We start from the raw sequence: 26,172 nt of genomic DNA, 5'->3' as shown, positions 1-26,172 counted from the left end.
TACAGGAAAAGAGCCTTTAAGCTGAACCAGCACATCTGTACTTTGTAGGATAGGCTGTCTTCTATGGTAACTGAACTTAACTCACGGAAGGTGTAGGAATTCTATGGATGATTCTGTCTTGACGCTTTCCCAGGCTCTTCATGGCTGTCTTCTATGGTAACTGAACTTAACTCACGGAAGGTGTAGGAATTCTATGGATGATTCTGTCTTGACGCTTTCCCAGGCTCTTCATGGGTCCCCTCATGCAAGAGTCACCTCTGGTACTTCATCTCAGGTCTTCATTCCTTCCTTCATGCTTATGGGTATTTAGCAGGCTTTTCTCAGCATAATCTTGAACACCTGGATAGGCCTCGAATAGGTCTATCAGCCAGGCGAGCACCTGGATAGGCCTCAGGCTTCAGGCCTAGCAGCCAGGAGCTGTTTCACACACACATCCACGCAGACCGCAGTCTGGACTGGAAAGACCTAGATCACCTGACTTCTAAATAAATAGCTTTTCTCAGCATGCATAGCAGCAAATCTGATTGGATGAGACAAAGTATGTTTATCCATAACTTGAATTCACTGTAGCTCATCATACTAATGTCAAAGGCAACAGTGCCACCTACTGACAAAAGGGAGAAGCCACAACTGGAACAGGATTAGGAAGGAATCCATTTGACCATTAAACACCCCAAATTAGTAAGACTAGCTACCACCTAGCAAAGCTAAATTTACCTGTAACCCTGTTTTAGGACAAGGGTGCTACAAGTGCAAGGGACATACTGCATCCATATAAACAAATAGAGATGGGCTGAACACCTCCGGTTCGGTTCGCACCAGAACTCCCGAACTTACAAAAAGTTTGGACCCAAACTCCGAACCACATTGAAGTCTATGGGACCCGAACATGAAAAATCAAAAGTCTATATGCAAGTTATTGGCCATAAAAAGGGTATGGAGGTTCGGGTACTGCCCTGAGGGACATGTACTAATGAAAAAATAACTGCACCGGTAGATGATGTCACAAGGGGGCAGTGCCACCAGGTGATGTCACCAGGTGGCCTTGCCCCTTACCTATATTAGAGCTATCAAATCATGGAGCAGGCAGATGGCAGTTAGCCTTCATCGAAGGGGGAGCGTTTTTTTTTTTTTTTCGGGTCCATCTGTGCCATTGGCATCGTGATTGATGATGGATCTACATCGGGGGGACATTGTTTTTCTATTTTTAATAAAGGTGTTGTCAAAAACTGTTTTTTTTTTTCCTCTTTGACACTTTTTTTGGTGAATGAGTAGGGGTACATACTCATTCACATGGGGGGTGGAATCTTCCAGATTCCGATAAGCTCCCTGTATGCAGACCCCCCACAACCACAGCCCAGGGTTGTCTGGAAGAGGCCCTTGTCCCAACAAGGAGACAAGGCAGAGCGCCCCTACCCCAAAGCACCCCCCATGTTGAGGGCATGTCGTCTGGTATGGTTCAGGAGTTAGCGCTCCCCCCCCTTTCCTGGCCTTTCCAGACCCCACGCTGTTTTTTTTTTGTTTTTTTTACAATTTTGGCATGGGGTTCCCCGTTTTTATTTTCTTCAGCTGGCAATATTTTCTTATTTTTATTTTTCTATTGCCGGCTGATGTCTCATCTGTGCAGCGACCGGTTTCCCGGCCCCACTCCTTATCAACAGCTATTCACTGTGCCCTGATTGGGGAAAGCTTTCCCTAATCAGGGCTTGGAATGCACTGTGCAGCACGCAGTGCATTATGGGACACTCGGCGGGTGAACATCCTGCCAAGTGCCCCGCAAATTCAGGTGTTTGCTGAACGGGCGAACAGGTGATGTTATAGCCGAACTTTTGCTTGACCCAAACCATTCGTCCAACTCTAGAAACAAAATAGAACACAAAGCAGGTTAAATGGGACCTCAGAACTGTCATCCATGTTGTACCATTGAAGTAATTGGCAATTTGCTGACCTATATTTGACGTGCATTTCAGACATGCATTTCAATTGACCAGCTGTTTGGTTGCTGCCCTTGGTCATTCTTATTCTTCAAAGAATTAAAGGAACAAAAGTGGAGTTTTGACCCATACAAACCAATCAGTTTCTGCCCTTTGTTCTCTAGGAATATGAAACATTTGATTGAGTCAACAACTATACTTTTGTTGCTGTGTTGTTTTTTGTTTCTTGTTTTTTTTTTTTTCCAGGGTAGTTTCGAGGGAAAAATTTGTGAAATATATAAATTTTATCAAGAATTTAAGCATAGTTGGTGACATAGATGTACATTTATATAAAGTGGAATAAATTTTAGTGTAAAACTGGTTAACTGGGACATCAGACAAAGCTTCCTTGTATTGTGGTATAATCGTGTAGTGTCAGGCAATGCAATGAGAGAAGCCCATCTGATGGCCTGTGTAAATAAATGGAAGCTTAATCTAACGGACTGTGTTCAGTACTTTATGACATGATTTTTTTTCTTCTTTTGGCTTGGGTTACCTTGTTTGAAATGATGTGAAAATTTATAGGCGGGACAGTCAATCTGTATTCAGTCTGCCAAGTGTGAATAAATAGACCTTTGTGCTTGGTTGTTATTTGTAGAGCATGTTCATCTGTATGGCCTGAACACAGCATCCACAGGGATTCATAAAAGTCAAAGCACTGGTATGTGCTGCTGAATGTTGCTGGATAAATGTTTAAATTAGAGCTGGAGAGGAAATTGCATAGCAGTGTCAAGTAGCGAGCATCAACATGAGACATCACCCTTGCAAATAAGAAGCCATCAGTAATGAAATATGGTTCTTCTCTTTCCAATCTTTCAAAATAAACTAAAAAAAGGTCTTGATTGTAAAGACACTTTATCATCAAAATGCTATAAAATTGCACTAACGTTGTTATCCCTAAAGATATTGCAAATATGTGAATGACATGCTACTGTCCTTCCTAACACTATTGGCACCTAGCCTGTCCTAAATATTAAACCCCTATCAAAATGTTACTTTTCTTATTCATATTTAAGATAGCTGGAGGTCTCACAAACAACAAAGAGGGAAATTTATCAAAGCTGGAGCCGCCAAAATCTGGAGTGTGACGGACACGTCCCCCCCCCATCACCCCCCCCACCTGTGACAAATAGCAGGTACAATTCACTGGTATGCGACAATACCACTCACAGCCTCCCCCTGCACAAGTGCCAGCAGACTGAGAGCGATAGTCACTGGGTTTAGATTTATAACACTGCCACCAGATAGGGTTTGGCCTATCAACTGTGCATAATATTAACAATAACGACTTTAAATAAACGTCTGTTATACACAATGTCACCACAGACAAGTATACCCTGAGATTTACCATATAGTAGTGCTCTTTAAAGAGACAAGGTTTCTTTAAGTTCTGCATTAGAGACCATATTTTACATTTTTCAAAATATTGTTTAACTACTTATTGACCAGCCACCGCAGTTGTACTGCGACAGGTTGGCACGGCTGTGCGTCGGCCTTTGCGTCATTGTACATCGGCCGCTTTAAGAGCTATTGGAGGTGCGCGCACGACGCCGGAGTCGATGGGCATGGCCGGCAGCCATGATTTCCGCCAGCCACCCGTGATCGCGCCACAGAGACCCGGAACGGGGATCTGTCAATGTAAACAGACAGATCCCCATTCTGACAGGGGAGTAGAGAGAGATCTGCTGTTCCTAGTGATCAGAAACAGCGATCTCGCTCTACTCCCTGTCAGTTCACTCCCCACAGTTAGAAATACCTCCTTAGGGAACACTTAACCCCTTGATCGCCCCCTAGTGTTAACCCCTTCCCTGTCAATGACATTTATACAGTAATCAGTGGCTTATTTTAGCTCTGATCACTATATAAATGTCACTGGTCAAAAAAAAAGTGTCAAAAGTGTCCGATCTGTACGCAGCAATGTCGCAGTCCCACTAGTAAAAAAATAATAATAATAAAAATTCCATAAATCTATTCCCTATTTTGTAGGCACTATAAATTTTGCGCAAACCAATCACTATACGCTTTTTTTTTTACCAAAAATATGTAGTAGAATACATATTGACCTAAACTGATAAAGAAATTAGTTTTTTTACATTTTTGGGGGGATATTTATTATAGCAAAAACTTAAAAATATAGTTTTTTAAAAATTGACGTTTTTTTATTTATAGCGCAAAAAATAAAAACTGCAGAGGTGATAAAATACCACCAAAAGAAAGCCCTATTTGTGAGAAAAAAGGAGATAAACTTTGGGTACAACGTCACACGACCGCGCAATTGTCAGTTAAAGTGACGCAGTGCCGTAACGCAAAAAATGGCCTGGTCATTAAGGGGGCAAATCCTTCCAGTCCTTAAGTGGTTAATAATAGAAAATATAAGCTGGTGGAAACAAATGCTAGCATATGTGGCCTTATAGAGTGGAGGTTACAATCAGCGGTACCGCACGTGTTCCCTGTACTGGATAATCCATGATACAAGACCCACGCAGCTTCAAACTATGCTAGACCTCTTATAATTTGGGGTCTAGCAATCTGGTAAGAGGCTATGTGTTTTTGTGGTGGTGGGCACACTGGTCACACATCGCTGGGTTTGAAAGATATGGACACTTTTTTTTTTGAATGAACTGTTTGCATATGGGCACCTTATTTTGATAATTATATAGTGCTCATGAGGATTATTTCTTTTGGACTTTATGCTGTTCACTTAATTGTGGTGTTTTATTTTCACATTTATTTAATGATATGAGTGTCACATTGTGATTACTTAAGAATTTACTTAATTATGGTGATTCATTTTACACAGCACAACTATATTGGGAATAATTTGTACATTAGGCATTTGTATTTTTCATGCTTTTGAGTGCAGCTGTGAAAACTTGGTTATTTATATTTTGATTAAGCACTAAGCGTAGTTTTCTTTATATTTAGAATATTATCATTACAGAACAGATAGAACGATCCTATAAAGTCTAAAATAAGTTACATAATTTTCTTCAATAAGGCTGCATTTACATATGTGCATTGTATTATCAGCAAAATAGCATTGAATATCAATGAAAGCTTGCTGAAAGTAAATTCTTAAGAACATTCACTGTCTTATATTACATAGCATAGACATACTTACCAAGTGCAAATGTTAAATAGAAAGCTTCTGTCTGCACCTATGCTATTCGTTTTGGAATGTTGTTTTTTTTTAGTGTTTGGATAGGAAGTCTGATGCTCTTGCAGCTTCTTTTTGGATGTGAAGTAAATTTTTCTTGTCTGTTTTTTCTCAGCCAGCAGCCCAGGGACAAGCCATCGGAGTCCAAAGCGACAGGTACCTTTTATCATTTTTATAAATCATAAATTGTTTCATGAAGCATGTAGACTTATTTACTGCGGTATATAACTCAAAGTCAAATTGTGAGCTAAAGTGCCTCCGTTGCTAAAATATTATTTGACTCAAAACCACAGAGCAACTAGAAGACAATTTACTTTAGGAAGGTACAGCATAAAGTACCAAAAGGGTGAACTTAGTCAAGTTATTTAGGCACTTGTTCATCGCTACAATTTAGGGGTGGTTCTCAAATATTGTGTTTACTTCCAATCCCCAATCATGTTCTGAGGAATTTATTGACTTTTGCCATAAGCCTGACTATATGTTTGAAGTTATCACAGGCTAGGATATAAACTACTCCTGTAGTAATCCAGTCTCTTTGTGTTGACATATCCTAAAATGCTAAGGATTGTTATACAATATTTTATAGTATTTATGTTATTGATGTTAAGAATTATTCTTATTCTTTGCATATTTGCAATGGGAACAGCAAATTGAATTCTGAAATGCATCACTAGAGCAGCCACTAGAAGGAGAAAAGATGTCCTGATTGCCCAATTTTGCCCTAGCTAGACCTCATTTAAAATACAGTGTCCAGTTCCTGAGACCTCATTTACAAAAGTATATTGATAAGATAGAATGGGTCCAGAGATGGATAACAACAACAGTGAAAAGTCTGAGGTCTAAAACATATCAGAAGAGACTCAAGGACCTTAATATGTAAAGTCTGGAGGAAAGAAGGGAAAGGGGAGGCATGATTGAGACCTTTAAATACATCAAGGGTGTGAATAAGGTTCAAGAGGGCAGGATTTTCAATATGATGCCAAGATCAAGAACATGGGGACATGACCTCAAACTAGCAGGAGGAAAGTTCAAAACTATTCTTAGAAAGTATTATTTTACTGAAATAGTAGTTGATTTTTGGAATAGATTTTCAGCAGAGGTAGTGAGTCAGTCAATAGTAAGTGGATTTAAACATAAAAAGTCCAAAATGCAGCACTTCAAATTGTCGTTAATCATATAACAGTTCTGGCAATGAAGAGATAGGGAATATGAAGGACCCTTCACCAGCTTCAGTGTGTATGAAAAAGCACATCACACCCAAGTGAATTCTATCTGCTTACCAGAAAGTAATGATAAATAGGCATGTAATCATAAATCTCAGAGGATCAGGGTGTCACACTCCAAATACTGCAGATCGATCACAGGGAATTCAATATCCAGACCACATATAGCCATCAGCTCATCACACTCCAGAACAGGGATGCATTGAATATACACTCACCAATAAGATGTTACCCAAATGGAAAGAAAATAAGGCAGCAATAGTGAAGCCCGTAAGATATAAAAGCAATGATTTTTTTGTAGTCCACTTACAGGTAGTAGAAAGTTACACGCATCATGATGTATAGTAAAAAATCCGTGGCTCATAGTGTGCTTGCATTGGCCAGCCTGGATTTAGACATGCTTGGGACAAACATAGACAAAAAATTAACAAAAAAAACATATTTAAATACACAGTACTGCGCAAACGTTTTAGAAAGATGTGAAAATGCTGTAAATTAAGAATGCTTACAGAATTAGAGGTTTTAATTGTTTTTTTGTTTTTTTTTATCAATTAACAAAATGTAAAGTAAATGATCAGGAGAGAAATCAAAATTTAAATAAATATTTGGTGTGACCATCCTTTGCCTTCAAAAAAGCATCAATACTTCTAGGAACACTTGCACACAGTTTTTGAAGGAACTCGGCAGGTAGGTTGTTGTACCTAGAAGAATTGAGAAAGAATTCCTATTTTACAGTATTTCTTCACACTTGCCTAACATATTTGCACAGTACTGTATACATGTAGTATATTTAAAAAATGGGGGGGGGGGCAGACTTGATAGACCCCTTGTTTTTTTATGACATCACTCCTCTATGTTTCCATGTTTCTACAGTATGTTAAATCTTAATCCAAAAAAGTGAGATTCTTGTAAGGTGTCCGATCTTAACCACTTGACCTCCCTTCATGACCAGGCCATTTTTTGTGATACTGCACTGCGTTACTTTAACTGACAATTGTGCAGTTGTGCAACACTGTACACAAATAAAATTGCTGTCCTCTTTTTCCCACAAATAGAGCTTTCTTTTGGTGGTAATTGATCACCTCTGCGGTATAAACAATAAAAAAAAAAAAAAAAACAATATTTTTTACTTTCAGCTATTAAACATATCCAATCAAAAAATGTAAAAAAAAAATCCATAAATATTTTGCTACATATTTTTGGTAAAAAAATCCCAATAAGCATATATTGATTGGTTTGCGCAAAAGTTATAGCGTCTACAAACTATGGGAGTTTTAGTAATGGCGGAGATCAGCGACTTATAGCTGACTGCGATATTGAGGCGGACAAATCGGACACCTAACTGACACTTTTGACACTTTTTGGGGACCAGTGACACTAATACAGTGATCAGTGCTAAAAAATATGCACTATCACTGTACTAATGACACTGGCCTGGGAAGGGGTTAACCTAAGGGGCGTTCTCAGCACCTTATCCTTGGCTTTAGCTGGTTTTGGGTCACTGCAAATGGCAAACACCTTATGGCAAAAAACTGAGACTGACTCTGAATTTATTCCATGTTTGAATGCCAGAACTGTCTTTCCACTGATTAATTTATGCCTAAAAAGCAACAATGGTTCACTGGTAAGATTGTCATGCCCTGTCTCGTCCAGTTTTTACAAAGCACATATAAAATATAAATTGGTATATGCTGTCAAAGTTTTACCTGACTGGGCATCCATTGCTGGTTAGGAAAACTGCATATAAATATGTTGGATATTTTTTTTGGAATGTGTTGACCTTTTGTGATTTTGGTTGTTGTTCGTTGCATCAACCACAGGCCTTTAAAGTAGTATTAAAAGTTTGGCTTTTTCTTTTAAATAACAAATATGTTACACTTACCTGCTCTATGCAGTGGTTTTGCACAGAGCTGCCCTGAGCCTCCTCTTCTCGGGTTCCCAGCCGGCACTCCTGGCTCGGCCCCCTTGACCAGTGCCCCCAATAGGAAGTCACTTGTTATGGGGGCACTGATGCGTACTCTCTCCCAAGCCCTGCTCTATGCATCTATAAGACACATAGAGCCGTGTTTTGGTCCTGCCCCCCGCTCTCTCCTCATTGGCTCACTGGCTATGATTGACAGCAATAGGATTTCCCATAGAATTGTTTTGGGGACGCTAAAATTCTAGATTCTCTCTTGGTTTCTGTAAGTGATAATAACTGCTAAGGCAATTACATGGGTAAATCTCCCCAACTGGGACACAGACAGCCATGAAAACCTCACAGAACCTCTAACCCTTCCCATTGTGTCTGAAACAAAAGAAAACAAAAGTTTTGCCTCTACATACACTTTAAAAAAACAATCAGTCTGTTTAATTTGAAGCATGTATTTAATTAACACCTCTAAACCAAAATGGTTACCCCAAATGTTTTAGAATTCTAAAAATATCCCTGGTTACAAAATACATTTTAACTGATTCCCATCCTGTTCATGCAGTACCTTGGTTTTGCAGGTGTAAAGAAATAATAATTTCACATAAAAAGTTGTATTACCAAGAATTTTATATATCCAATTACTCTGAGTAAACCATGCATAACAAACCTATTGACATACTGAGCAATTTTGCTGATGGTAAACTGCTGAAGCCTATGTCAGCAGAACCCCAGTGTTACACAGTTCCTATAATCCATCATGCATTATAATGATCCAACTGCTCAAGGACAATGTATTTTTTGTGCATATACACACCTTTTTGTCCATTTATTCTGTATAAATAAACTTAAATGATTGAGCAGTTTAAAAGAAATTATCTTTTATGTAGTACTAAGTTTTCCCGGACTGATTTGGGTTCAATGCATCAAGTGAATATCTTGTTAGTAACAAGGGTTATAATAAAATAACATTTCTGTATTTTACACTATTTAACATCTTTTACGATCACAGACAGCTTTTTCATAGGTACGTGTGTTGGGGTTATTTACCAAAGGAATAAAGAATTTCAAACTTGTTGTTTATTTAGCTCAGGGGTCTAGAAACTGCGACCTCAGGCCAGCTGTGGCCCTTTTCTTGCCTTTATCCAGCCCTTGAGGCACTGTTCCTTCCACTGATACGAGGCACTATTCCTCCCACTGACATCAGAGATGGGGAGCTAATTCTTCAATGATGGGGCACTATTCCTCCTTTTGACACTTTTTTTTTACTCCCACTGACCATTAAGCCTATGGCATTGTTTACTCCCACTAATGCCAGAGCATTTTCTACTCCCACTGGCCACAGTCTGCCCCCCCCCTAAATTCCGAAGGGCAGTTAGCTGGCCCTTTGTCTTGAAAGTTAGGAGTCCACTGATTTAGCTTATTGGATAAGGTGATGCTGTATTCATCTAGAGCAGTCTCAACTAGGGTTCCTGCAGAGGCTGCTAGGGGTTCCTTGAGCAATTTCTGCCTCTTAGGTTCATACTGACACCATTGATCTTTTTAGCTATCCAGAATTCTTCCAAATGACCACAAATGTAAGAAGCATTCTTCCTACTGACCATCACACTAATGTATCATGAGTCATAGTTATAGTAATTTTAGCAGGGGTTCCCTGAGACCAGAAAGTTATTTCAAGGCTTCCACTGTGTTAAAAAGGTTGAAAAAGGCTGATCTAGTCATACATCACAAAAAATCGACTTTTTTTTAATAACCTTGCACATGTTGGGTTTTAAAAAAGAATACATCCTCACACTATTTACTAATTGCGCGTGCCTACAAAATTTTATGTAGACTTATGCCATGTACACACGGTCGGAATTTCCGACAACAAATGTTCGATGTGAGCTTGTTGTCAAAAATTCTGACCATGTGTAGGCTCCATCGGACATTTGCTGTCCGACAACAAATTTCCGAATTTCTAACAACAAAAATTTGAGAGCTGGATCTCAAATTTTATGACAACAAAATCCGTTGTCGGAAATTCCGAGTGTGTATAGACAATTCCGACGCACAAAATTCCACGCATGCTCGGAATCAAGCAGAAGAGCTGCACTGGCTATTGATCTTCATTTTTCTCAACTCATCGTACGTGTTGTACATCACTGCATTCTTGATGTTCGGAATGTCCGACAACATTTGTGTGACCTCGTGTATGCAAGACAAGTTTGAGCCAACATCCGTCGGAAATAAATCCAGGATTTTGTTGTGGGAATGTCCGATCGTGTGTACACGGCATTACTGTTGATTTGCTGAATTTAGAGTGACATCTAAAAAAAGAAAAAAAAATGAAAAAAATGCATTTATGGATCTTGTTTGGCCACATGTTGGAATAGGAAGGGGCCATCACCAAACTGTTTCCACAAAGTTGAGAGCATGAAATTGTCCAAAATGTCTTGGTATGCTGACGCCTTAGGTCCCTTCACTGGACCTAAGGGGCCAAGCCCAAGCCCAACCCCTGAAAAACAACTCCACACCATAATCCACCCTTCACCAAATGATTTGGACCAGTGCACAAAGCAGGGTTCATAAAGACCTGGATGAGTGAGTTTGGGGTGGAGGAACTTGACTGGCCTCCACAAAGTCCTGACCTCAACCCGACAATCAACACTCCTAAACCTTTTGGACAGCCTTCCCAGAAGAGCTGAAGCTGTTATAGCGGCAAAGGGTGGGCCAACTCAATATTGTACCCTACAGACTAAAACTAAGATGCCATTAAAGGTTGTATATAGATATAGATTTATATATATCTCTCTCTATCTATCTATCTATCTATCGATAGATAGATAGATAGATAGATAGATAGATAGATAGATAGATAGATAGATAGATAAAGAAGTGGGATTGCTGCACAAAGGTTACTTTAATAAAGCAATTAAAAATTATCTGTTTTCGGGTTGACACAGATAACGATCTTCTTCAAAACCAAATACCTGATATATATTCCACTCTAATATCATGGCATTATTATACGCATTAATTATTTCTTTGCTTAAAGAAAATAAACAAGTCAGCCAATATTATGATTAATACATTTCTAACTGGAATCTTCTAGTTATTTTAGGATGTTTCAGTCATGTCTTGGCACAGCAGTGCACTACATATTATGCTGGATAGACATTGCAGAAGAAATAAAAATAGCTCAAGCAGACTGAAATAATCCATTAGAGCTGTGGACAGTATGTCTTCAAACTGCATAACTGCTGATGGAATCTTTTTAAATATAATATTGGAGCTCAGGCTCTTTCGGGGAGGGCGAACACCTGCTAAACTGTTTATGTGCTCTCCATTAAATTGCAAATAGGCATATTTAACTTGGGGAGATATATTGGATTACACAGCAAGAACAGAGCAGTAGTATATCAATCACCTGTCAGATTGGTGATATTTTTTTCTCCATCAGTCCTACAGCCTATCAGTATATGAAAGTTATGAATGTTTTATGTTCGTGAATCTTTTGGAGTGCTGCAAAAGAAGTTCTCTGCAGTCTTTCCATTGTTTTTTTATCTAAGTTAGGCTTTGTCCTTTAGTATACCAGCAAAGCATTTTTTTCTGCTGAATTGTTTTCTTATCTAATTATAAACTCAGAGGTGCAGTTTTACGTGAATTTTATTTTCAATGTTCAAATAACATCATGGGGTGATTTTACCTGCAATCATTAGTGAATCTCTACTTCCTTTCTCCTGTGCGACTCAGTTTAAGAAAATCTGTCATAAAAATTAACAAAAAAATGGTGCGGGTATAAAGTGCAGCCACCTAGAGGTATCTTGCATAACCGCAGCATCCTCCCAAGTCTTCCTGCCATAGCCCAGTTCTGACCAATCCTGACAGGTAAATGTTTGACACTTCTGAGTAGCCTGCTACTAGCCCTGTCCTCCCCACATTCTTACAGGGCCCACCACTATGACTGGTAGTCTCACTAGTCAATAGGAATGTGCAGGAGGCAGTAATGGTGGGCAAGCTTTGAAAAGCATTTGAAAAAGCACTGAGGTCAGTGTGAAACGCACGCGTCACCTCCTGGGTTCGGACACTTTGACTTTGTTGGCTGTTTATTGCTATTTTTTTGGAATAAAATCGTTGGAACGTTCCTGTGGTGTGTAGCTGTTCTTTTCTTCCTTTTGAAAAGCTCTGACTGTCATAACATAATTTGGTTTGGAAAGGAGTGTTTGGGAAGATGATGAAGATATGATCATGCACATTTAGGTGCCTACACTTTATACCTGTGGCTTTTTTATTGAGAATACTCTTTGAGGCAGACTTTTGCTCTGATACTGTAATAATTATGCCACAAATGCCCAGCAGTAATATATTTAGTGCCATGACATGGAGCATTTTTCAGATTGCCATCAACTATGTAGTACAAGGTGCTCAGTGAGCATAGAGCTGGTGACTGTCAGTCACTGGAGTGTTGGGCTGTGGAGGGGGCAGGAGTGGCTGACTCAGCCTCTTAGAAGCTCGCTGCGCCGGTCCAGGCATGTGGGCAGATCCCAACCTTATGGCTGGATCTTTTCCAAGCCTGGACCAGTGTTCTATCGAATAGTGCCCTCTGTCGAAAAATGCCTGCTCAGGGCTGCACATGCGCAGTACGGAATGGCGCAACAGCTGATTTCCCGATCAGCTGTTGTAATGGTGTGAAGATGCACACGCAGATCCTAGGAGCCACAACCTCTGATGAGCCTTCTCTGCTCTCTAGCTCCCTTGTCACCTCCTCCCATGCTCGCCTCCAGGCTTTCTCCAGAGCTTCTCCCATCCTTTGGAACTCCCTACCACAATTTATCCTACTGTCCCCTAATCTATACATCTTTAGACGATCCCTGAAAACCCTTCTCTTTAAAGAAGCCTATCCTGCTTCTAACTAATACACTGTTTTACTTCCTCCATCAGCTCATCCCCCACAGCTATTACCTTTTGTATCAATTGACCCTTCCTTTTTAGATTGTAAGCTCTAATGAGCAGGGCCCTCTGATTCCTCTTGTACCAAATTGTAATGTAACTGTAATGTCTGCCTTTATTTTGTTAAGAGCTACGCAAACTGTTGGAGCTATATAACTCCTGTATAATAATAATAATACAAGGACCTGCCTGATTGGATACAAATTGAAACATGTTTAGATTTGTCCTCATACAGAAATTGTACAATCTGATTGTATAGCATGTGGTCAGCTTTAGCTCACAGCACATTTCAGCTGACATAGTCACTGCTATTAAAGTGGTTGTAAACTCAGACATGAAGTAAGAACAAAGCATATCCCTCTATAGTGTATGCTTGTCTCAATCCAGAGCACTATGTGTCATTTCTGCCTGCTGCCCCATTCCTCTGCTATCTGCATGAGTCACTTCTGACAAGTTTTCCTGACACCAAGAGAAAAAAACATGACAAGGGAGGGATCTCCAGCACACAGCCGGTGACTGACAGTCTCAGCTCTGTTCTTTTTACTCAACTCTGTCTCATATTTTATATTTTACCATAAATGTTATATTACTAAGCACATACAAAATGAGTAAGCAGTTTAGCCCTGCGTACTGAAAAGAATGTCCTCCAGTAGTCAGTGTGAGGAGTAGTGCCAGTAACTTCCTCTACTAATAATGTTATTTAAAGGCAAACACCAGGCATGCAGCTAAATACACAGATTAAATATATATATAAATATATATATATATATATATATATATATATATATATATATATATATATATATATATATATATATATATATATATATACGGTATATATGGGAGTTGTTTTACCTGCCAATATATTTGATTTCCTTCGGTCCAGTTCTGAGATTTACAAAGCTTTGCCACACAGCACAGCTCTGTCTGATTTTTCTCTGCTGCAGTTAAGCTAGCCATACGTGGATAGAAATTTGGTTGGTTCCGCATCCATATATGGGCAGGCTGGTATGTATTCATATTAAATTAAATCTCTTTAATTATATATTAATGATTACACAGCTGCTTTCATTTGTGTTTTTATATATGTTTGGAGTTTAGCTTTACAAATCCTAACATATTTATAGTTCTGCCTATCAGCTTTATATAAGAGATGCATATGTAACATTTAATTACATTTTTATTGGTTTTAAAGGAGAACAAATAATGCATGTAAAGTGGACCTTTGAAAAAGGTGAAAGTTGGTAGGAAAAGGGAAAGGACAGGTGATCACCAACATAATCAAATAAATGTCAACTTTTTTTCTACTTCTCTGAATTTCATTTGTATTCATTATTGCTTTCTAATCTGGCATTGGAATAATTCCCAAAGCAATATTTGACTTAAAGAACAGTGCAGCGCATACTGGGGTTGATTTACTAAAACTGGAGAGTGCACAATCTGATGCAGCTGTGCATAAAAACCAATCCTCTTCCAGTTTTTTGTCAAAGCCTAATTGAACAAGCTGAAGTTAGAATCTGATTGGCTACCATGCACAGCTACACCAGATTTTGCACTCTCCAATCTTAGTAAATTAACCCCACTGCATGTTTTTGATTAGGGGTAGACAGACATCCACGCCCGCAATATCCCCCCGGTCCCCCCACCGCAGCAATTTTTTTTAAAAATAACTTTTTCAATATTTTTAAACAGTGATTCTGGGGAGGGGGGTGTGGGGTATGTGGCAGTGGACATTGTCAGTAGTTTTTTATTTTTACATATTGATTTTTTTACAAATTAATTTGTTTTTAATTTTTTTCATAATGCTTTTTGGGGGGAGGGGGTGGGGCAGTGGACAGTGTTGGTAGGGCAGGGGGGAGTGGTGTCAGTAGTTTTTTTACATTTTAACTTTTTAGAATTTTTCTACAATTATTTTTTTTGTGGGGCTTTGGTGAGATATCAGGGGTCTAAACAGACCCCTGACATCTCCCCTTTGAGACAGAGAAAGGGGCTGAGGACACAGATTCCCCAGTCCCTTTCTCAGCATTAAAGATGAATGAACAGGAGACACAGTCTCCTGTCCATTCATAAACTGAAGCAGAGTAACACAGTTTACTCTGCTCAGTTATCACAGGACACAGGAGTGATCTCGCTCACTGTATCCGATTCATAAGAGAAAGGGGCTGGTAAATTACATATTTACCGGTCCCTATCTTCGCTATCCATCCTAACTGATCCCCCCCCCCACACCTGGTGGGATGGGGGAAGTCAGCTGCAGGGGACAAGGGGGGCAGGAGAACACGGAGGGGGATCGAAGGAGAACAGGGGGGGTGGAGAAGTACATGAAGGGGTCGGAGGAGGAGCACACAGGGAGCAGCTGGGAATGATTGTTCGGTGCAGCAGGAGGAACAGCTGTGAACACCGATCTCCCTGTATAGCTTTTTAGCCAACAGCCGCGGGTGGGAGAGAAGGAGAAGTGGCAGTCGACTAAAAAGCTATAAGGGAGATTGGTGTTCACAGCTGTTCCTCCCACTGCACTGATCATTCCCAGGATATTGCGAGGCGCTTGCAGGTGTGCGGGAGCCGCTGCAGAAATGCAGGAGACTCCTGCACCTCGTGGGAGACTTGGGATGTCTGGTAGAGATGAGGTTCTCTACTAAAATTGAGCTAAGATTCAGGCTAAACTATGTTTTGGGAAACTGTCACATGATAGAAGGGCTCAGCTGTAGCCATGGAATTACCCAACCTGCAGCCACATGTACCAAAAGGACTGGGATGCTGGTGACATCAGGGTTAATTTTTGGTCAGTGAAATACGTTTTATTTTATATATATGTATAGTGCCTTGTTATGTTAGGGGTGCTCAAATAGAGCATTAAATGTTTACTGATCTTGGAACTGTCTATTGTTTGCAGCAAGCTGCAGCATTGCTTGAAAGAAAAAAAATAAGTTAAAAAACAGTGTGCACCTAAACCATCTCACTTTACCTCACTCACATTCACGTCACACCCCTATCTCCATTGATAAAATAAAAGTTAGGACTATTATCCCTAAATAAATCTGTCCTGCTGCTTATCAATTTTACACTGCTGTATCCTGCATCCTAATGCGTGTTGTAAAACACCTGCCTGTGCTCTTTATCTCTAGTAAATTTGGACCTAACCTTGCTCATTAAAACTGTACTGCTGCTGGACATTTTTCCACTGCTGTATCATCTTCAGTCTTTTACATTTTTAATAAGAGCTTGATAGGACTTGGTCAGCACCAGGACAGTTTTGCATTAGGGAGAATAGGAATGCCACTGCAAACTACTGGCCAATTTCTATCTGTCGGTCAAAGCGGCTCTTTAAATGCCTTTTTTCAAAATAAACTAAATTAGATTTGGATGATGCAGCTGTATGTAAATCTAGCTACCGCGTTTCCCCATAAATAAAGCCTCGTACACAAGATGCAATTGTTGGTCAACCGAGCGTCTGATTCTTGTACGGTACACAATTGTCGTGCCACAAACACGAACGTAGTGACGTACTATGAGGAATTTCAGCTCTTGAGCGCCACCCTTTGGGCCTCTTCTGCTAATTTCATGTTTGGCAAGCATTGATTCCGAGCATACGTGTTTGTACTTTCGACATTTATGTGATGGATTTGTGTACTGACCATACGAACATCAGACAACAGACGAAAATTTACTAGCCTGCCATTCAACAGGCAACATTGCTAGAATCCACTCTATTACAGTATTATATAATGTAAACTGTGTATGTTTCTGTAATATAATTGTGTCAAATACCTTCTTATACCTTCTTATATCGCGGCTCGGTGCTTCCGTGACTCACCGGAGCTCTCTTCCCCGCTCCGAACACTGCAGGGGGGGCGAGATCCCCCGCTGACAGATGGGAGAAGAGGAGGAGAGCAGCGGGAGGTCAGCTGAGCGCCGAGCAGCGCTGTCCCGAAGGTATTTGACACAATTATATTACAGAAACATACACAGTTTACTTTATATACTACTCTAATAGAATGGATTATAGCATTTTACAAGCACTTTAAAATAGGGCTTATTTTCGGGGTTTATATTGCAGCCCTCCCTGAAAATAACAGTACGTCTTATTTTCAGGGTAGGTCTGTATTTATTCAATGTTGCCCTCAAAGCTGCATGAAAATACCCTCTCCCCACTGTATGGTTTTTTTTAACAACAGTTTTTGGATTGGTACATGTCCCTCCCATCCCTTTTTTTTAAAGGAGTTTGGCTATTAGCCTAAATTGGCCAGTATTTACACCAACATTTTGCCTCCAAAGATTTTAAGCAGAACTAAAGGCAAAAATACTTACCTTCCTTCCAATGGTCCAAGGTTCCTTGTCAGCGCAGGCATCTCTCTCAGAATTCCAGGTATGGATATTTTATACATAGGTACATGTGCCTTTCAGAGAATGCACTTTCTGAGTGAATACAAAACGCTCTCTGATTTGACAAGATGGAGAGGCGAGGCGGTGACATCACGCTCTTTACCCAATCAGAGAACGCTTTGCATTGATTCAGAAGATGCAAAGCATTCTTTGAATGGTGCCTGTGCCGAGTGGTCAACATCCTGTGTTCAGAATGCAGCAGGGTGGCCGTTCAGAAGCATGTGGAGATCACTGCAGTAGCAGTGTCTGCTTCAGAGATTTCCAGCTTCCAGGGGAATCAGTCAGGTATGGTATATGCATATGTAGCTAGGTCTCCGGCCTCCTTCAGTCTGATGAGAACCTCCAGGGCCAGAGATAGCTGACATCCTTCTGTCTGATGTGGTGGGTTGTGAGGCATAGTGGGTGCAAGGTGGATAAAGTTATTGGGCTCCAGACATTTCTTGAATGCAAAAGAGATGTTTATTTCTCTTACAAACTTTTATGGGGGAAAGAGGGTTAGGGGCAGGACACCCTTGAGTAGTAGCAAGTTCAATTAGCAGACTCTGAGACTTCAATAGGATAGCCGTGCAGGGAAAGGCCTCCAGCAAGAAGCCACATCTGCACGTGCAGGAATGCTGTCTCCTATGTCAACAGTCTTAACAGTTCCTAACACAAAGCGTAACAGTTCTTTCACCTTCGCTACAACTTCTCTTTGTAGTTCTTCCATACACTGAGCTCCCGGACCCTCTGATTCACTGCCACTAAATCCCTTGAACTCCTCCAATCTTCCCGGTGGTATCCTCCTCAAGCATCACCCCGCCTCTCTGCTGGGCCCCTAGCTTGGCACTCCCGATACTTCTCAAACTTCACCCCCGCTGACCTGCTCGGTCCCTGGCTTGACACACAAGGCTGCTCTGCAAGCGTCACCTCCACTAGCTGGGTCCCTGACTTGATCACTGCCTTAAGTTTCCCGATTCTCTACTGTGCCCGTTTGGTGAGAATACTGCTCTGGTATTTGCTTCAATTACTCACTGTGGTCCCTGGTAATAAGGTGGTTGGTCCCATAGTGGCGACAGCTTTCCTTCTACCTCTGACCACTGAGAGGTGGCAGAACCGTCACTTCTGATTGGACTGCAAGCCGCAATCCTAACCCTGTGCTGCTCTCTTGCTTCTGGATAGGCCCTCAGACAGCCTAGCAGCCAGACACCCCTGGGATAGGCCCAATCTCTGGCCTAGCAGCCCGGGGCACACAACACATGTCCACCCAGACAGCCTTCCAGGTGGCACAGAACATAGATCACCTGACTCCACCCGAATATATAGGCTCTCCCAGCAGGCCAAGGGATCCAAGAAAACACCTGCCCATTGGCTGAGATGCCCCATATACCCATAACCTGATCTTGCATTGCCCTTCTTGTATCTAGTACCATTAAGTACCCGGCCACCTAGTGGTAGAAGAGAAAAGTGCAACAAGACCAAACTTAGGGAGAAATCAATAGATCTCTCCCAATCAACCAGGATAACTACTCCCGGCAAGTAAATTTGTGAGGAGCAACCCTGCCTAAACTCCAGGGTGCTACACATAGTTACATTGATCCAGGCTGGATCAACGTAACTATGTATAAACCATCCATACCTGGAATTTTTCTTTTAAGTATGCCTGTAAGTCACCCAAACAATCCATCTGTAAGTTCCCTCCAATAGAAGACATTATTTTTTCCTTTCTAGCAGACCATGCCTACCTTTGCTTCCTCCCATGATATTATTTCCGGCTTCTGCTTCACTTTTAAGCCTGTGTTGACCATCCTGTCCAGTTCAAGGGATGGCCAAGATTCTGGAGACCATGGTCAAGGTTAGCAGATATTCAGAAGCTAGTAGCAGTGGGTCTGTACTCAGAAGGTGCATAGAGCAGTCCATGTGCGTCTGCCATCAGCGATCCCACAAATGCGCCCAGCTGGATATTTTAACTGACTGGATTGATTTAATAAAAACATAAGTATGAACACTGTAAAACAGACCTATATGTCTTTTTTTTTAAATATTTAACAAGTGAATACTCTCCACCAAATTCATTTAAATGGAGCCAGCACGCATTGTTATGTGTGTCACACCTATCACACAGAAAAACAAAAAAATTATAAAAACTGGGATGTGCAGTGTTCTGGTATATATGAAAAATAACAATGAAAACAAATCAAATAATTATGTATCAATTTACAAACAATATGTGAACCTGTATGTATCCAGAAACAATGCCCCCAATGCCCCTCTCTATTCAAATAAATCCATACTTGTGCACCTCTAAGATAAAAATCAATATCTAAAAAAAATGCAAACAATTGTGATGTTTAAAAGTCTCTGTATTTTTCCATCTCCAAAAAGAAAAAACCTCCACCTTCAGCATCTTTTTATAGTGACTCAAAATTACATGTGCCCTTCCTCCTATACCGCAGAACACCTCCAATGTCAATAATGAGTACACCTCTACTTGTGAGAGAAATAGTTGGACTTTTATCCCCTCCATCTGCCTCTATCCGCCTATGCTATCAAATCCTCACAATTAGAAAGTGCTAGCCACAAAACCTCCTTCTGGTTCGAAATGCTCGAATCCTGCTGATAATACTCTCTGGGGAGCTCATGCTGTGTAAACTCCCAGATACAAGAAGAGAACCATCTAGTGCTCACTGTTTATTCATATTTATTGTATATAATAAAATTCTACTCACATATGTCAAATGAAAATATATCTTTAAGTGTAGACCATTCGGCCTCCATTTACATATCCTCTGAGTTTTGATCTCTGACTGAATACTAGCAACTTCACCCACCAGCATGCTGGCAACCTGGTATTATAGTGAACGGGGCTGGTGGCCGCACCTAGTCAATTGCAGCCACCTAAATCACCAGTGTGAATGTAGCCTACAACATCACAATTGTTTGCATTCTTTTGGATATTGATTTTTATCTTAAAGGTGCACAATTGTTGATTTAATTGAAGAGAGCAGTGGTGTGGGGGCATTTTTTCTGAATACATACAGGTTCACACATTGATGTGTAATTATTTAATTCGTTTTCATATAAACCAGAGCTATGCACATTTCAGTTTTTATTCTTTTTGTATATGGTGAAAACACAGATTATACCTTTCAGCAGTTGCTCTAAGCATGAATCTTAACGAGGTCAAAAACACTGTTATAATAGGTTAGCAATAAAAACACTACAGAACTGCTGAACAATCAGGTTATTTGCTACTGAGATAGCATAATAATGAAGAGAACACTTTAATTAAAAGGTAAAGCATGAATCTTAGTGGAAAATTAATCCATAATATATTTTGCTGCAGAAAGAAACATTTTCCAATCCTGTTAGAATTTCAGTGTGAATTGAGTACCAACCTATTTGCAGCCTCAAATACATACAGTATATTGCACTCCTTATGATCTGTAAATGGTGCCCTAGTTATAGTCATACACCCACCCAGATATAGGGCCTCCACTGAAGCCGTAGCATTGCTCAAGGTCACAGCAGCAGCACACAAATAGAGCAACTACCTGCTTCCTCTGCTCTCTCCTTCTGTCAGCATGTTCACTTTCAACACAGACTTGTATCACACCTGAATAACTCCCAGAACTGTCCCATTCTTTTTGTAGCCTGTGTGTACAGGAGGCTGAAATTAAGACTTTTGTAATTACACTGGTTGCATTTAAAGTGGATGCCTGGACTAAATCTAAAAAACATATTTAGCACAGCACTCCTGCATGCACATATCCTCATGTTTTGTCTGTTTAAATGTCTCCAAGTACTGAAAAATACCTAATGCCTTTACCAGGAATGTAGTCATCTATCTACTGATCCCTATACTGTAACACTTCCTTCTTTTCATTCTCCCTTCTCTCCTAAAAAAGCTGCCTGCTTTTTCCTCCCTTTTCCCATTTCAGTACTGATTGGATATCTACTCACCTAAATAATATTGATAATGCAAAGGTATTAATATTGATAGCTATTTTGCAGCGCTTATGGAACTAAGGCAAGAATGCTTGGTTAACCACTTCAATACCGGGCACTTTCACCCTCTTACTGCCTAGGCCATTTTTTAGCTTTCATTGCTGTCACACTTTGAATGACAATTGCGTGGTCATGCAACACTGTACTCAAATTATTTTTTTAATCTTTTTATTCACACAAATAGAGCTTTCTTTTGGTAGTCTTTAATCATTGCTGGGATTTAAATTTTTCACAAAAAAAAAAGACAGAATATTTTGAAAAAAAAAGTTTTTCTTATTTTCTGTCAGTAAATTTTGCAAGTAAGTAATTCTTGTCCTTCACAGATGCATGCTGATGAGGCTGCACTGATGGGCACTGATGAGGTGGCACTTATGGGCACTAATGAGGCAGCACTTATGTGCACTGATTAGGTGGCACTGACGAGGAGGCACTAACATGCCGCACTGATGGGCACTGATAGGTGGCACTGATAGGTGGCACTGGTGGCTACTGATAGGCGGCACTGGTGGACACTGATAGGCGGCACTGGTGGACACTGATGGACAGCAGTGGTGAGCAGTGATAGGCAGCACGGATAAGCAGCACTGATGGGCGATGCTGATGGGCATTGATGGGTATTAATGGTCAGCACTGATGAGCAGGCACTGATGAGCACTGATGGGAGGCACTGACTGGCATTACTTATGGGCACTGATTGGTGGCACTTATGGGCACTGATTGGTGACACTAATAGGCACTGATTGGTGGCACTGCTGGAGCTTTCCTGTAATCAGGGCACTCATGATCAGTGCCCTGATTTCCTGCCCAGGTCTCCTCTGCGAGGAGATGCTGCTGATGGATACTTCTCGCCACACACTCTGTCAGTGTGAGGCGAGGAGAGACGATTCATGGCACTTCTGTATTTAAATGGGTGAAAATGTAGCGCTGATAAATGTAAACAGTGTTAATAAAAACTGTGCAAACTCAAACATATTATTCCCAACTGTGTGAGAGTAAAAGAACAACTGATGAGTCCCAAGTGGGTAAGTCCAAAAAAATGGCGAATTCAAAACAAACACATGGTTGTTCACACAAGGAAGAAGTGATTAACTGAGTTGTGTAACATCCGGAAAACAGTGACATCCAAATTGGAATAAGAATGGCTACTCTTACCAATGGCCAAAGCAAAAGAAAAATACACAAATTTTTCATGACTTGCAAAAAAAAAGGGGGACTTCCAATGGTGCAGATTAAAAAGGTAGGTTTTTATGCGTAAAAACCAACATACAAGATAAAAATGTGATCACAGGTAAAAAAGCAATATGGGAAGCGGTAAAAACCAAGCCCTACGTGTTTCATCCTACTAGGACTTCTACTGGGGCATCAGTGTTGGTTTTTACGAATAAAAACATACCTTTTTGATCTGCACCATTGGAAGTCCCCTTTTTTTTTGCATATCCTCCTTGATGTGAGTCTGTCTGACCCTTCCATCCGGTTATTCACGGCTCATCGGCTGTCTCCATCATCGAGACCCCACCGAGAGATCTCTGGACCCTTCTGGACCCCCTTGGACTGTTTCTGTTGATCTGTAGATCTGGATATCCATGCCTGACTGACCTGGTATTGCTGACATCCAGGTCCATTGGTTCCGGTAAAAGTAACCATTCTTATTCCAATTTGGATGTCACTGGTTTCCGGATGTTACACAACTCAGTTGATCACTTCTTCCTTGTGTGAACAACCATGTGTTTGTGGTGAATTTGCCATTTTTTTGGACTTACCCACTTGGGACTCATCAGTTGTTCTTTTACTCTCACACAGTTGGGACTAATATGTTTGAGTTTGCACAGTTTTTTATTAACACTGTTTACATTTATCAGCGCTACATTTTCACCTATTTCCATTTATGAATTTTTGTCACATTTGTTTTTAGCTGCTCACCTGTTTCTTTTTTTGGGTAGCGCAATAATTGTTTGCACCTTTTACTTCCGTATTTACATGTGACCGGCTGTGATTGGACACAGCCGATCACATGGTTAGAGAGCCGCGGCTCTTTACAGAGATCGGGGTCAGGCCATGTCCTAGCGACGCGGTGCGGCCACCATCTCCACTCTACACACCCCCGCGTGCGCACGATAGCGGCCATTCTGGGGTGTCGTCATATGACGTCCTCCCAACACGAGAGCCGCACTATCCCTCTGTCATTTGACAGTGGGCGGGCGGCAAGCGGTTAAGCAGAAATAAATTCTATTTTTCTATAACTCAGGAAAGAGGAAGTGTCTTCTCGCACTAGCTAACCACAAAATAACAAACGTACACAATATGTTTAGTAAGCAATAAATGTTTATCAGAACTTATAATGAGATTTCTGGTATTATGGACATAGATGTAATGGTACTTTGGGGGTAAATGCACCCACCCATAAGAAGGGAATTATGTCATATTTAGGAGTATACTATGAGTGGGTACCACCTTTTAAATCACATGGTACCCTATACTGTGCATCAATATATCCTGTAATGTGATTTTTATAAAAGATCAAACATGGAAATAAAAGCTAAGCATTGTACCGACTTCATTGTGTTGTATATGATGCTTTCCACGAGTGGTCTCTGACAGATTGAATTGAAGGTAAGAAGTTAACCTTATGCCGCGTACACACGGTCGGACTTTTCGTCTACAAAAGTCCAACGGACGCTGACGGACTAAAGGTGGCTGGTAATCCGATCGTGTGTGGGCTTCTCCGGACTTTCAACGGACTTTTTTAGCCTCAAATCCGACGGACTTTAGATTTGAAGCATGCTTCAAATCTTTACGTCGTAAGTACGACGGACCCCGAAGTCCGCTCGTCTGTATGCTAGTCCGACGGACAAAAAAACGACGCATGCTCATAAGCAAAAACTAAACGGAAGCACTCGGTCTAGTAAAACTAGTGTTCGTATTGTAGGTAGCACATTCATCACGCTGCAAAATCTGTGATCGTTCAATGCAGCGCATTTTATTTCTTCTTTACGAAGGCTCTAAAGAACGAAGGTGTTTTGCTGTTCATAATCAGAGTTCTCCCAAACTGATTTCTGGATTCTTTTTCTCTTTGATCTCATGAATGATATAGTATGCCTTTTTAAAACAATGTTTCCATACTAATAATACTTTTTCCCCTTTTTATTTTTTTTTTTTTTTTTTTTTTTTTTTTTTAGGTTTGTAAAGTTAACACAAAGAACCCATTATTTTATTTTTTTTTTTTTATAGTGTTTATTTTTTAGTTTTTAGATAAAGTTAACCCAAAGCACCGTTTTTGGTTACGTAATTTTTTGGATTTTCAAGACTTACCACTTGAACATTATTAACATTAGTAATGTATTTTTGGTGTGTTTTTTTTCAAACTCAATGAGATTGTTGTCCCTTGTTAATTTAACATTGTGTGTAAAATCAATGATTTCAAAGAAAACACATAAAGTCTTTTGCTAAACTCAAAAAATATCCATTTATTCATGGTCAAAATAAAATAAAGAGGAAGTCAACGCTGGAAAAAGTCGGTGTACCAGAAAATTGGGATCTTGAGGAGTCCATATAAGAGGGAGCACAATCTGGTCCAAGAATCCCAGAGATCAACAGCACCAGCAGATGATCTAGATGTCCCCAGACTGTGGTCCTACAACAGCCTGCGTCTTCTGTCAGACCAGACTGAACCCAGGTCATCATTTTCTTCTCTTCCCTGCAGCCTTTCCTCCACGCTGCCCTGCAGCCTTCCCTGTAGCCTTCTTTTGAGGCTGTGGCTCTGGTGTTTCAGTTGTGGCAGGAGGAGGAGGAGGAGGAGGAGGAGGAGGAGGGGGGGCTGCCTCATGTAGTTGGGTGTTTTGTGTTAGCGTGCCCTGCAGCCCCTTATGGATTGTTTCCCCAAATAGGCGCTCACAAATGAGGCGCTGCTCCCTATTCATCTGAAGAAGCCTGCTGGCTAAGTAGCAGCCATAGGATTCTTCCGCTTCAGGGGGGCTCCTTAAAAAACGGGTGGCCTCTTGCATGAGGCGCAGGGATGCGTCCTGTGTGACCATCCCCTTCCTGGCCCTTTTTTTGGGAAGGTGGAGGGGAGGCACTTGGGATTCGGTCAGGCTCCTACTGGGCCCAGCCACCTCACTTGGCCCAGCCACCTCACTTGGCCCAGCCACCTCACTGGGAGCAGCCACCTCACTGGGAGCAGCCACCTCCTGCCTGACACTGGGCCCAGCCTCCTCCAGGATGATGGTGAATCCGGCCTCCTCCAGGCTGTCCATGGGCCTGGTCTCCTCCTGCCTGCCACTTTCCCCCCATTCCTCCTGGATGGACTCATCCTGTGTATAAAAAAAGGACAATAGTTTGAGTATATTTTTTTGGGTTCATCAATGACACACAGTTTGCTTCTCATGAATAGCAAATTCAATGTGAATACTTCTCTTTAATAAAAGAGTCTAATCAGACACCATAATTATTTCAAGCAGGTGCCAAACATATTTAGCCACTACTGTCAATTGATATGTATACCCAATTTTGAGTGCCAAATTATTTTAGACAATTATAACATCCAGTTAACATCATTAATATTAGTACAGTAAATATTTGTTAAAATAATTTACCTGACTCCAGATGGTCATATCT

At 40.7% G+C, this 26,172-nt stretch overlaps 1 protein-coding gene across 9 annotated transcripts in view; it reads left to right on the top strand.

Annotated features, from left to right (window-relative positions):
* Positions 1-26,172, top strand: part of AFF3 (ALF transcription elongation factor 3) — a 523,081-nt gene that overhangs the window by 428,418 nt on the left and 68,491 nt on the right. For all 9 annotated transcript variants that reach the window (XM_073614716.1, XM_073614715.1, XM_073614718.1 and 6 more), the window contains one exon: positions 5,246-5,286. In XM_073614716.1, coding sequence (XP_073470817.1) covers positions 5,246-5,286 — 41 coding nt within the window. The remainder of the gene's footprint in view (positions 1-5,245; positions 5,287-26,172) is intronic.

This window comes from Aquarana catesbeiana, linkage group LG02 (genome assembly GCF_042186555.1).
Source record: "Aquarana catesbeiana isolate 2022-GZ linkage group LG02, ASM4218655v1, whole genome shotgun sequence".
Classification (NCBI taxonomy): Eukaryota; Metazoa; Chordata; class Amphibia; order Anura; family Ranidae; genus Aquarana; species Aquarana catesbeiana.
Note: the sequence above shows the minus strand (reverse complement) of the source record. Positions and strands in the feature narration are given on the sequence as shown.